At 42.6% G+C, this 14,726-nt stretch overlaps 1 protein-coding gene across 7 annotated transcripts in view; it reads right to left on the minus strand.

Moving 5' to 3' along the window:
* NME7 (NME/NM23 family member 7) overlaps positions 1-14,726 on the minus strand; it is a 155,924-nt gene that overhangs the window by 74,927 nt on the left and 66,271 nt on the right. For all 7 annotated transcript variants that reach the window (XM_043538626.1, XM_037908768.2, XM_037908779.2 and 4 more), the window contains one exon: positions 12,233-12,338. In XM_043538626.1, coding sequence (XP_043394561.1) covers positions 12,233-12,338 — 106 coding nt within the window. The remainder of the gene's footprint in view (positions 1-12,232; positions 12,339-14,726) is intronic.

The raw sequence follows: 14,726 nt of genomic DNA on the forward strand, positions 1-14,726 counted from the left end.
TGCTTGAGATTCAGTTGTTGTCCTCTGTGTTGTTTCTATCTGAGTTATACTTGTCTTAGTAGTAGCGAACTACTCAAAATAAAAATAAAAAGCACTTTCTGCTTAAGTTTGCCCATCTATTAAATGACGATAACGTTTACCTGCCTCACTGTGTTAGCAAGATTACTTAATATACAGTGCTATAAATGTGTAAAACATTAAGTAATTATTTAATACATAAAATTAAGTGAGAACGTTTTGTTGATGTCCCTCTTATGATTTATTGTCTATTCAAAATAGACCAAAGGTGAACTGATGTCACCTTATTACAGAGCATCTTCTGCAATGTGGGAGAGAGATTCTGCTCGCTTTGTTTTCTATTAGATTGCATTCTTAGTTGAAGACTACCTCATAGATTATAAAGCCACAAGGAACCATTGTGATCATCTAGTCTGACCTCTATAACATAGGCCATAGACTTCCCTGAATTAATTATTGCTTCAAGTCTAATAGCTGTTGTTGAACTAAAGCATATCTGTTTGAAAAACAGATTTTAAAATTGATTTAAAAATTGCCACTGATGGAGAATCCACCACTTCCTGTAAATTGTTCCAGTGGTTTATTATCCTCACTGTTAAAAACTTGCACTTTATTTCTAATCTGAATAGGTCTAGGTTCAACTTCTAACCACTGGATCTTTAGAACTTTGTCTGCTAGACTAAAAAGTCCTTTATTATCAATTTTTTGTTCTGCATTTAGATACTTTTAGACTGATCAGGTCACTTCTTAACTGTCATTTTGTTAAATTTAACAGATTGAGCTTTTTGAGTTTAACACTATAAGGCATATTTTTCAATCCCTTAATCATTCTTGCGGCTCTCCTCTGAATCCTCTCCTATTTATCAACATCATTCGTTAACTGCGGACACCAGAACTAGACAACGTATTCCAGGAGTTGTCGCACCAGTACCAAATACAGAGGTAATATAATCTCCCTACCACTACTCAAGATTCCCCCGTTTGTACATCCAAAGATTGCATTATCACACTGAGAGCTCATGTCAGCTGATTATCAAGCATGACGCCAAATCTTTTTCAGAGTCACTGCTTCCCAGGATAGGGTCCCAGATCCTGTAAGTATGGCCTACACATCACTTTACATTTAGTCAGATTAAAATGTATATTGTTTTCTTCCACACAGCTTAGCAAGTGATCCACATCATTCCCGTGCCCAGCATTGCATAATCATGCTATAAAAGACCTATTGTTATGCACACAGACAAAGGACAGGGGTTAATTAATATAGGAAACAAACAAGAATTTCCTGCTCTTTTCCTCTTTTTTTTTTTTTTTTTTTAAAGAACAAAATCTGATATAAGTATGGGAGCTCGGCTCTATGTGGCTTCCCACTCAAACTTCAGATAGTCCTTTAGAGCTCTGGACCTTCACTACTCTATGGCTTTCACCCCTGTAGATTCACCCCTTATTCAAGCCATTCATTTGGATAGGTCCCATGAAATCCCTAGTTCCATCAGGAAACGAGCTGGTTTGATGATCTATCGAGTTTTGTTCAATATCTTCATTAAATATTTAGATAATGGTGTAGAGCAGGGGTTTTCAATCTTTTTCTTTCTGAGGCCCGCCCCACCATGCTATAAAAACTCCACAGCCCACCTGTGCCACAACAACTGTTTTTCTGCATATAAAAGCCAGGGCCAGCGTTAGGGGTTAGGAAGCAGGGCAACTGCCCGGTGCCCAATGCCACAGGGGGTCCTACGAAGCTAAGTTGCTCAGGCTTCAGCTTCGGCTGGGTGGCGGGACTTAGAGCTCCGGGCTTCAGCCCCAGGTTGTGGGGGCTTTGGCTTTCTGCCCTGGGCCCAAGCAGGTCTAATGTCAGCCCTGCTTGGCGGACCCCCTAAAACCTGCTTGCGGTCCCCCAGTGGGCCCCGGACCCCTAGTTGAGAACCACTGATCTAGAGAGTACACTTATAAAGTTTGCAGATGATACCAAGCTGGGAGGGGGTAGCAAGTGGTTTGGAGAACAGGGTTAGAATTCAAAGTGATCTTGACAAACTGGAGAAATGGTCTGAAATTAATAGGCTGAAATTCAATAAGGATTAATGCAAAATACTACACATAGGAAGGAATAATCAATTGCACAAATACAAAATGGTAAGTGACTGCCAAGAAAGAAGTACTGCAGAAAAGGACCTGGGGGTTACAGAGGATCACATACTAAAAAGGAGTCAAAAATGAGATACCATTAAGAAAAAAGCAAACATAATTCTGGGATGTATTAGCAGGAGTGTTGTAAGCAAGGCACGAGAAGTAATTCTTCCGCTCTACAGAGTACTGATAAGACCTCAGCTGGAATACTGTCCAGTTCTGAGCAGCACACTTCATGTACGACGTGGACATACTGGAGAAGTTCCAGAGGAGAACAAGAAAAATGAGTAGAGGTCTAGAAAACATGACCTACAAAGAAAGACTGAAAAAAAAATTGGGTTTGTTTAGCCTGGAGAAGAGAAGACTGAGGGGGGACATGACAACAATCTTTACGTATGTAAAAGGTTGTTATAAAGAGGAAAGTGATTGTGACACTGCACCCCATATTTTTCATAGTAATATTATGATGATATAGTTATGGCATAATGATGATGCATTTTGTACAAGATGGGTCATGTGAGGTGTCATTGGAAAAGTTATGATTTGTTGAATATGATGATCCTATTTGTATGCATGCTTCTTTTTTTATCTGAATTTATGAATATTGACTATGTATCTGTATTTCACATGTAGTCACACCTGGGTGACACCCACGAGACAAAATGCTTCCAGTCTGGATGGTGGGCTGTGTAGGGCCTATTCAAGGTTATGGACTATTAGGAAAAAAAATAGGCTTTAGGAGAAGCTTATCCCCCACCGGTTAAGCATTCCTTGTTGGTTCATGCAGTGGCGGGCCAAAGCCTGCACATAATTGCAGCTGGGTGTGTCTGTGCCTGTGTGAATGCTACTGAAAGTGAAAGCTTAGAGGGTTTTGCAGCTTGTCACAGTAGCACAGTGTGAGAGGGAGCCCAGGCTAGACAGACCGAGGGCTTAGTGGCACCCCAGTTCCAGGTTGCACTCTGTGGAAACCCGTCGCAGTGATAAACTGTTCTCCTTAACCACTTAGGACAGGACAAGAAGCAATGGGCTTAAATTGCAGCAAGAGAGATTTAGGTCAGACATTAGGGAAAAATTCCTAACCATCAGGGTAGTTAAGTACTAGAACAAATTATGTAGGGAGATTGTGGAATCTCAGTCACTGGAGGCTTTTAAGAACAGGTTGAACAAACACTTGTCAAGGATGGTATAGACCAGTAGTTCTCAACCAGGGATACGTGTACCCCTGGGGGTACTGAGAGGTCTTCCAAGGGGAAAATCAACTCCTCTAGATATTTGCCTGGTTTTACAACAGGCTACATAAAAAGCACTAGCAAACTAAAGTTTCATAGGCAATGATTTATTTATACCACTCTATATACTGAAATGTAAGTACAATATTTATATTCCAATTGATTTATTTTACAATTATATGGTAAAAATGAGAAAACAAGCATTTTTTCAGTAATTTGTGCTGTGACACTTTTGTATTTTTATGTCTGATTTTGTAAGTTTTTAAGTGAGGTGAAACTTGTGGGTACACAAGACAAATCAGACTATTGACAGGGGTACAGTAGTCTGGAAAGGTTGAGACACACTGGTGTAGACAATACTTAGTCCTGCCTTAGTGCAGGGGACTGGACTAGATGATCTGTCAAAGTCCCTTCCAGTCGTACATTTGTATGATTGAATGATTTTCTAAACCCTTGGCATTTCTGGGTTTAAAGTTCTGGGCTGAAATCCTAACCCCAAAGAAGTCAAAGACAAAACACCATTGACTTCAATGGAGCCATGGTTTGACTAAAAGGGGGCAGGAGTTTCTCCTTGGTGTCTGTTAGACACTGCAGTCTGAAGCATTGCCCAAGTGGTTCCCTCTGGCCTTGGAATCTGAGGCCATGTCTACACTACTGGCTAAATTGGCACTGCTGCGATCAATGCAGCGGTGTCGATTTAGCAGGTCTGGTGAAGACACGCTAAGCTGATGGATGAGCACTCCCGTTGATGTCTGCACTCCACCTCCCCGAGACGTTGAAACTATGTTGACAGGAGATCGTCAATCATCGACATAGCGTGGTGTAGACACCACTATAAGTCAACCTAAATTACACTGACTTCAGTTACATAATTTACTGAAGTAGCGTAACTTAGGTTGACTTAGTGTTAGTATTGACCAGCCCAGAGTATGCAAAACTTGAATTGACTTACATAGTCAAATAAAATCAGCAACATTTTAACCACCAAATTTAAGTTTTTATTTTCTCACTATCTTTTTTTTTCTTGTCCCTTTGCAAAGAAGTTAGATTAAAAATATTGTGTTTATGAAATAGTAAGCATAAGATTTTTTAACAAGGACAGTAAGAAAATTCCAAATTCTGGTTCCTATAGCAAAATATAACTAGGCTACATTTCACAAAATACATGAAAAAAATTCAAGTCTACTCTATTATACAGTAATATACACAGCACTATTCCTATCAGAAATATGGCTAAGTTACAGTAGCTATAAAACCCTGATCTTTCAATTCACTCCCCCTCCCCACCCCACCCCGAACCCATTCAGAACAGCAACATTCAGAATCCTGCTTTTTACTGATTGCACTGGCTTAGGTGCTGCTGTTACACCTTTTTGGCCAAGGTTCAAGATTATATACTTCCTTGAAAGTCGATATCATGGCACTACAAAAACCAAAGCTCTTAGTTGGGGGGCATTAATTGATTTTTCTACTGGGACTTATTTGCTCTTCCCCCCTAACCTTTATCTATTCTATCCATGCTTAGCTTGAGAGCTTCTTGAAGCAAGGACCATCCTTCCTGGACATTTGGAAAGTGCCTAGGAGATTGCATTTACTTTTAACATCCACTAAGTATTAATAATACAACTTTCCTGCAATCATAATCAAATTTAACAATTCTTTAAAGAACTTGGCCATGCATTTTCATCCAGTTCTGTTCCTGGAACATCATGACATATCTATCATTTATGCAACATTTCCAGGCTTTGATCCCAATTGTCTTGGCCTCTACTTAAATGGTGATTAATGTTACTTCCCGACACTGCCACAGTTCTGTCTAACAAACTCCCTGGTGGATCCCTACACAGATTGTTGTTTGTGTACCATTCCATAGAACAGAGGAAGTATTTTCAACACAACATTTTTCCCTTGCTTCTTAGCCCTGACTGACTCCTGATTAAATTTTGTATTTCTTAATAACTTGTTCTTTAACTATAGAAGACATTGTACAAATTTGGTCTCTTATCTTCATGAACTTTTCATTTTTAATTTTCCAGTGTGTAGATAAAAGCTGATGCATCAACAACCCTGAAAACTGAAGGGCTCTTTCATCACTGTTGAAGTACAGCATGGCCAGTAATAGTGAATCTTCCCACACACTATCTCCTGCCAATGTGTGTCAAGTCAGAACTAGAGGAACCCACTTTGGCTTCAGAGAGGAGATAGCCTCTAAAGAGCTTTAATCCCTTCCGGATGAAAGCCGTTCCACATGAAGTGTGAAGAAAAGGAATGGCCATGAGGCATGAGAAAAAGCATTGGCAGAACACGTATTGTATTAAGGTGGAAAACTGCCACTACTTTTGGAATGAAACTTGGCCAAGCCTGTGGCACTATCTTATCTTTGTAAAATTTGGTAGAAGGTGGAACCTGAAACTTACTCTATACAATAAAAAACTGCCACCAGGAAATGATCTTCCATATAAGAAATCTGAGCTCACTCAGGAAATCCAGTGGCTCAAAAGGAACTTTCATCAGCTTTGTCAGGACCACACTGATATCTCATGACACTGGGGAACTTCTGAGCAGGAGAAACTTGAGCTAGTGTTTGTCACTTGTTCTCTCATGCCTGAACTGGCAGAGGCTCCAAGCACAGAGTGGAGACGGGGAAAGACACATGCAAGAAACACCTTATCGTTAAACAGTGCCCCATAATCCTAACCAGGAGATTGAAGAATTTATACTAATTACCATCCGTCTGGCTGAGGAGGCGGCCTGGGGAGAAGGCAGGACATATTTTAAAAGAATGGAGAAATCTTTGGGACTTTAGAGGATGGTGAATCTCTCGGAATCCCTATTGCCCCATTGAAATGGCTATTTCCTATGCTGGCACAATTACATAAACAACATAGCTTCCTAGAAAGCCACCATGTACTCTGTCCTTCCTCTAGCCTCACTTCTATGAGGAGAAAATGGGATGTTTCTATAAGCCCTCTGCAGAATCCAAACACACCACCACCACCTCACCATCTCTCTCAAAACACTGAATCATGGTGATGGTCCTTCCAACCCTCCAGTTCACCCCATTAGCCAAAGTAGTTCTTTGCTTCAGCCAGGGGTAGGGGGTTGCTAGAATGATGCAAGGCACTCTCTGTCCTCCAAGGCCAGAATACACTGCCTTCAAGGCACTCCCAAACTGGGAGCCCAGGGACCCGAGCTCTGATCCTATATCAGGCAGAGTATTCTGCTGACAGTAGACTGAAACTAGTGAGTATTTTGCTTTTTTAAAAGACATGTCATGATACACTCATCCTTTTGTGGATCATGATACTATCCCCCAAACCCACATCTCTACTCCACACTCCAAGTGTTATATGTTTCTATCACTCTTGCCGGCTGAAGTTAAACTTCAGCTAGCTCCCAGTCATCCCTTTATCTGGCCCCTAGGGTTTCTCTCCATCCTGGCAGACATTTACAGAGCTCTCACTCGCACTACATATCACATGCCTTTGATCACTGCGTCATGTTCCTGCTGCAGGTACTACTGTTGCTAAGTTCTGGTGCTTTGGCTGCCTAGCAACAGATGTTTCTTTATTCCAGTCAGGAGTGGATCAGTGAGTCCGGAGATAAAAGCAACAGTGATTTTCCACTGCTTTGTCATTGGATAGGAGCCCTATAAATGATCTACTGTAATCAGAGTCCGCTTCTAAAAAAGGACTGTGTCCTAAAATTAACTGGGTGCAAACTAGAGATTAGATTCAGGACTCGGATAGCCACTTAGCTCACAGAAAAGCTCCCTGGCTCAGTCATGGTTAAACTAGGCTGTGTCTTCCAGCACAGGGCTAAGTGTGCCATTTTTCTGCAATGATCTATCATGATATGGAGTCTGCAGAAAAAAAATCAATTGGAAATAGGATCAGAAAGCGTATCTTAAATAATAAATTCAGTCAAAGATCGCGGGGGAAGGGAAGATGGAAAGCTCTCTGTAAGCTCAAGCACTTAAGTGTTTTAGTACAACTGCACATAATTATACACATGTAATGAGCTGATTATGTTAATGGAAATTAGATAATCATGTTCAAAGCCTGGAAACTGAAAAGGTTTATTTTTAGTTGCTCTAGATTAAAAACTTGTACAACTCAAAATCCAATCTTTCACTGCTGTCTGAAAGCTTCTGCTGCTCTGATACCCCATGGGAAGGGAGGGGGTCTGTGTGGGGCCCCAGACCTCCGTGGGGGGGCTGGCCACTTCCTGTGGGAAGTGGAGTGACCCGGCCCCAGCCTGCTTGGCTCCCAGGCTTGGGGGGTAGCAGCGCAGTTGGGAGCCAGGGGAGCGGAGGAGGCTGGGGCCGGGTCGCTCTACTTACCCCCGCCGGTGAGTGCAGGGAGCCTGACCCCTGCTGCAGTCCTCAGGGGAAGGGGCCATGGGGAAGAGGCAGAGCAGGGGCTAGAGCATCATGCAGCTGTGTAAGGCACCAGGAAATTTGGTGCCCCAAATTTCTTGGTGCCCTACACAGCTGCGTACTTTGTGTATGGGTAGGGACGGCCCTGCTAGTAACCCTTTCAGTGGTTTGCTTGCCCCCTCTTCTCCCAGCCCATTGCTGTGATAGCGTGAGTGGGGAAATGTTTAGACACTGAAGGGATAGTGAAGATCACAAAGCATGATAACGTGCTAATCTAACAGCAGCAAAATTATTAGGAACCAAAGTTCATGCAACTTTCAAGCTGAGAGCTTAATTGCAAAATGAAGTCAGGAAAGTCAGAGTTAAGGCTCCCAATAGCAACGTTAGTGCTGGCACATAGCCCTTTACAATAGGCTCTTTCATCACAGTATACAAGGTAATACAAAACACTATGTCTGTGCATATAAGGTAACTGAGATGCCACTGTGATATTGGTATTATTTGAAACGAGACCCAAGACTAGAAAGCGTCTAAGAAAGGTTGCATGAGGAGGGGGAAGGAGGCCTATAAAAGGACAGGCCTAGAAGAATTAAATCTGCTCCCCAGAGATTTGGCCTCTGACATGTCATTCCATATTCTTTATGAAAATATGCTTATATGATATGATATGAATAGGACATAACTCAGATATACTTTATGCAAGATGGGTCTTGTGAGATATCATTGGAAAGGTTATGATTTATTGAATGTGATTATCCAATTGTATGCCTGTATCATTTCTGTATCTGAAGTTAGGAATATTTACTCTGTATCTATATTTCAACTATATTACTTTGAGTGATGCCCCCTGCTTACACTTCAGGTACAACAATGAAAAAGCCCGACAGTGCTGATGGCCCAGCGGCAAGAGACAATGGATTGTAAAAGAGCTTAGGCTTCCTGTAAACTTGAGCGTCCTGTGAAGAATGGCTACGGGGCCCTAGAGAGGTATGTGACCATGTCACCTGATACTGAAACCCATCTTGAATTCTGTACTTTTCCATGAGAAGCTGTGGTGGGGGGAGTAAAACTATGAAACAAAGGACTCCCGCCTTATGCAGATCCTATTTAAGGGTGGGGAGTGAGGTAATCCAAGCCATCAGTTCTCCCCCCGCTACCCCACCCAAGATGACTGTTAGAAACAACTAAGACTGAACTGGGGTAAAGAACTGGACCCACGTTAGAAGGGGCGTCTGGCCTGTGAAGAAAATTATTAGAACAACATTTAGGGTGAGAACTTTCATGGTACCAGTTTCTTTAATGTATTAAGTGTAGTTTGCATGCTCTGTTTTATGTTCTTAGTAATCTGCCTTGTTCTGTCTTCTACCTCCTTAACTACTTAAAATACACCTGTAATAGTTAATACATTTATTTCTGATTTACAGTATAACCCAGTTGATGTGATTTCTAATGAGGGGTGTGGGGGGAGGGAGAAGTTGTGCATACTCTCCTCCACATCGAGTGAAGAGGCAAATTTCCTATAATTTTGGGCTTCTACTCCAAAGGGGGTGGACATCTGGGTGCTGTGGCAAGCTCGTTAAATTGAGCCTTCTCAGAGCAGAGCTCTGTCTCTCTGTGCAGCTGGGGGTGGCCCTGCCTGTGTGCTTGGCTGGAAAAGGCTGGGGAGCCTAGCCCAGCAAGACCAGGTAAAAGGGGGCCCAGGCTGGCAGAATAGTCTGACTCAGTGGTGTCCCAGCACATCAGGTGACATCCCAGGGGGTCCAGCCTGGCACAGGACCAGTCATAGGCAACACATAGGGGAGCATGCGGGGTCAAATGCCCTCTCCCCACCCCTGAGATTTCTGCTTGACTCTGTCCTTCTCCCACTGCGCCTTCCCCCCCACAGCCACTCCCAGGTGGGGAGCAGAAGGGGCAGGACCAGCCACTTCTCATGCTGGCTGCTTCAGGTCGCCAATCTGTGCAGCGCTGCAGCTGCCTGAGACACATCCTGGCTGGGGAGGTGGTGGTGGCGGGCCACCCCCCCCCATCTGAGCCCAGCTGCCAGGAACAGGGACCGAGCAAGCTGGGAACATGCTGATGGGAGAAGGGATTGCGGCTCGCTTGGCCACTAAGCCTGGCAGCAGGACCTGGACAGGGGGAAGCCCATTGCCGCCACCTCCCCAGCTGGGCTCTCTCTCAGGGAGCCAATGCACCACACAGAGTCAACGACCCAGAGCAGCCAGCTTCAGCGTGTGAGAAGTGGCTTTGTCTCATTCCCTGCCCAGGCCCAATTGCTAGGGGAAAGCAGCCACATGTGCCAGTGTGGAGGCACAGCAGGAGGAGGACAGGGCACCTCCCCCCAGACGTAACAGGTGCGGTGGCCCCGGGCTGGGTGCAGGGGGTCGCTGCGCAGAGACATGTGGGGCGGTCACATACCCTCCTCTTTAGATTGTGCCCCCCACTATCAGGAGGCACGAGTCATCTATGGGCCCAGTTAAGTGGACTGAGCGCGGGCGAGTTCCCGTGGGCCATGTGAGGAAAGATTCCTTCCTTCTCAGGCTGCACAATGGAAGCAGAGTTGCTTTGGCTCAGCTATTCCAAACTCAACGTATAAGGTGGCTCCGCCATGGCACGAGCAACTCATCCCTCCGCCGTGTCCAAATTTCTGCCTAATCCTAAACTTCTGGATGGTTTCCCAAACCTGCCTCTAAAATCTCATGACTTTCTAGGTTGTAGTATCTATGGTTTTTGCACCACTAAGTGACACAGGAGAGAACAGAAAGGAAATGGAAAGCCTAAGTAGGCTACAAAGGAGATAGTTATTAAATCCCACCATTTTCATATGTTTTCCTGGTCTAAAGTCAAGTAATTCCATTTATCTAATCCAGCGCATAGGGATGGGTGAGAAGTCACAGAGAAGATATTCTTAGGCTGTTCAATTTAGCTGTATAGCAGCTATGCTTCTGCCTTACCAACATTCATGATGGGAAGGAAAGGACTAAAGAAGTTGAATGGATCTACTGGCTCAACCGTAGCCTAATCCTTGTATCTTTCAGGCTGCAAAGTTGGGTTCCAACTCACACTAAAGTGCATACTCATCCTGTACAACCCCAAAATACCTCCCTGCCACCCACACCCAGTGGAACCACCCCAATTCTAGTGCTTATGGAGCCCTGTACATTGGTGAAAATGGGGGCAAGATTTGTCCAGTAGCGACAGAGAAAGGCCTGAATGGAGACTAAGAAACGGGGCAAAAGGACCTGGGCGGAGATTTATGAAAGAGATACAGCAACTCAAAAGAGGGCTGGAAAGGGACTCCTGATGTCTCATTAAAAGATAGTTTTGAATGACTTTAGGAAATAACAGTTGTGCGTGAAAGTTAAAAAAGCCCAGTTCAGGCCCTTCATTTTGTAATTTCAAACTCAATTTCAGATGTCTGACAATTTTCCCATGTACTTTATTCGCCATCATTGAAACATTTACCATAGTAAATGTGCCAACTTATCTATGATCAAAGCCCAGGCTGCTGCTGGTGCCAAATTGCTCTGTCTTGGCTGCACAGCAAAGCTTTCAATAGCAGATGCTATGCAAGGCCTCACAGAGATAAAGGGCAAGAAGTTAGCAGCAGCAATTTCAAGATACTTTCTTGGGAAAGCCATTGTTTGCAGCAAGCTCTCCAGCTATCCCACTTGAGTGAGAGACCTGGAGACCACTTCTGCCCCCTCCTCTGTGTCTTTCAACTTTCACAAAGGAGCTACCTAAAACACTGCAGTGCCCGGCAGACTGCTTGGGGAAAATCTCTGCTATATCCCACATATTAGTTCTTCATACATAGGCCTTAGAGCCAAAACACTGCATTATTATACTATAAACATTGCTCCTGCATTTGAAGGCTAGGGAATGATATGGAATTGTCTATCTGTGGTTATGTGTGGACATCAAGCTTTTCTAATAAGAATATGATGAAAAGACATAGCATTCCCTAACACAGATGGCACAATGTGCTTTCATTGAGCTACAAAGAACAATATAAAGTATTTTTTGTTCAACAGGGGCTATATCTTCTCCCATAGGATTCAAATTTCATAACTACTGCCATTAAAGTATAAAACACAAACAGTGGAAGAACTGTAAACTACATATACCATAGTTATGTCAAGTAGATATAGGAGAAATATTATAAGTCTGTTTCCTGTGTAATGCACCCTTCTCCTCAGATGAAGACTTTGAGGCAATTTGAGATGGCTGTTACAGAATGAGTGACACTCTTTCATTAAGATTTGTATTTGGTTTTTGTTTTCCTTATTCTGAAATATAATTTATCCAAACAATGTACATGATTTGCTTTTTGAGGATGGAAATCACAGCAGAAAACCATCTAAAAGGCCACGACTGTGCTATACAGCACTTCTGAGTCAGTAGTGAAACACACACCCTGACCCTGCAAACTTTTATTCTACCAAATTAGTAATGTCAGTGTGATCAGGCCCATGTTACTCACCTTCATTAACAGCATGAGGCTTAATAATGCAACAAGTACAGTCTGTAAATTTTGCACTATTGGCTGGACCACGGCCTCCACTTGAGGGAAAGAACAACTCCAGTTCCTGGGTGTAATTGAAATTGAAAATATTTTAGTGTTACACAGTTGCATGTCTCAGATCTTTAGCACACACAGTATTGTTCGGGGATATCCACAGCCTCATTTATTTAGATAGTGCTATAAGAACACCTATATTTATACTTCTCTCTCTAGCATCATTGATACCCAGGGCATGGCTAATCATTGTATCTCCCACCTTGGCTGCTGTAAGCATTTCTTCTTCACTTTCCCACTTCCATCTATTCGCATTCAGTCTGTTCAAAATGTTGCTGCCATAATCTCCTCTCCCAAAATCGTTTCTTCCTAGTTTTCTGCCTTCAGGTCAAGCTTTTTCACTCCCACCACAAAAATTACTCCACAAATCCTCTCCCTTATTTATATCTCTGATCTCATTCCCCCTCCTCCCACATTCCATCCCTTTGCCTGTGGGAATGGTTGGAATCCCCACTCAGTTCTCAATACGGCACACAAAGACACAAGGCTAGAGTCCAAACAGACCTCCTTCCCACTCATTTTGGGATTATCCTTAAACAAATAAACAACAAACTTTAGCCTGAACTTCTTGTCTGCCTTCTGTAAACCCTTTTCTTGCCTTAAAGACACTACCTTTTATGTTCCTGAATGTGGGCTAATGAGACCCATCTGTTCTGGCTGCCAGGGTGAGTAAGCAGAATTGCTCTGCACCAAAATGCAGCACCCTACGAACCTGACTTCTTGTCACACATATTCTGATCAAGCCTCTTTTCCAATTGCTCCTTTTGTTTCCTTTGCTCACCGCCAACTCCATGCCTTCCTTCCATGCTATTCATTCATTGTGCTCAGAACAGCCAGCCAATGAACATTAGCTAATCGCCCTGAACGTGGCCTCCAATAAGATGCATTAGTCAATTTGATTAATTTCCTTTTAAAGGAAATAATAACCTGGAGATGTTACCACTAAATTCATCTGATTCTTCCTTGTATAACAGGCTCAGGATAAAGCTTATCTCCTTGAGTTCCCTATGAGGGCTTGTCTACACTTACCGGGGGATTGACACGCAAATGATCGATGCATTGGTGGTCAATTTAGTGGGTCTAGTGAAGACTCGCTAAATCGACCACAGATTGCTCTCCCGTCAACTCCTGTACTCCACCTGAATGAGAAGCGCAAGAGGAGTCAGCAGGAGAGCATCTCCCATCGACATCACGTAGTATGGACCCCGGGATAAGTAGATCTAAGACATTGACTTCAGCTACGTTATTCATGTAGCTGAAGTTGCATAACTTAGATCGATCTCCCCTCATAGTGTGGACAAGGCCTCAGCTATTTAGTACTGTATTTCAGAAGGAATTAAGCTGAACTTAGATTTTCCCACTCCATCGCTCTTGTCCCTGTCATGACTTGTGATCCCTATCTAAACAATGAGCTAAACAATGCAATTTAGGGGCTCTTTCAATAGAAAAGAAGAAATTACTTCTGTTTTTGCTGCTACCAAATGTACCCTTATTTTAAGTATTTACACCTATCTGAGGCAAAGGGTCAACTTCCTGGATCCTTTTATAGATAATGAAGAGCATGTTTCAAAGACTATTCTATTCTGGTCTGTTGCCATTGACTACTGTTAACTTTAAATAAACAAAGTAGTCCCCAAAACACCAGGAAAAAACAAAATAAGATAAAATATTTACAAGTGTAACACGTGTAACTGGCAATATACAAAACAGATTCCTAAAAGAACAGTAAGAGAAATGACTTAAAGAACCAACATTTCAGATACAGGAATACCAAACTAAAACTATGTGGAATTCTAAAAACCAAGAACCTTGTCCCTACCTATATGCTTAAATTAAGATTACCCCAAATTTGGCCTGTAAAAACAGAGATGTTATCCCTGGATAGCCTAGAAGACAAACCCTCAACTTGATCTGCAATTCATTCTGTGAGAAGAACAATTCAACCATCATCAAAGGAGCCCAGAACTTTGTTTCCCTTTCAAAAGATTTTTCCCAGTATGCTTTAGCTGACTTTTCTTTCCTCCCAGGAAAGTTTCTAAAAGCTGCACATTATTAATTTCTTTGGCATCTGGTATGTAGCCACCTACCATTGTATGGCACCTGCCCATTGAATTCATAATTCCAATTGCTGTATCAGAGATAAACTCCAGTACTCACAAGGTAAAGAGAACCCCCCCCCCCCCCGAAAGATATATAAATATATCTTCAAGTCTACCAAAATAGTGAGCTAAACATTTACAGTCATAGGACGAGTAAAAATTAGCTAGCCTTTCAAAAGTAATTACCATAATATTACAAAAAAACAGCATTTTAAAATAATGAAATGCAAGTATAGTAAAGCAACAATCTTATCAACAGAAAACACACACTTATTTCTCTAACTAAAATCCTGTGTTAA

The sequence above is a fragment of the Chelonia mydas genome, chromosome 1 (genome assembly GCF_015237465.2).
Source record: "Chelonia mydas isolate rCheMyd1 chromosome 1, rCheMyd1.pri.v2, whole genome shotgun sequence".
NCBI classification, from domain to species: Eukaryota; Metazoa; Chordata; order Testudines; family Cheloniidae; genus Chelonia; species Chelonia mydas.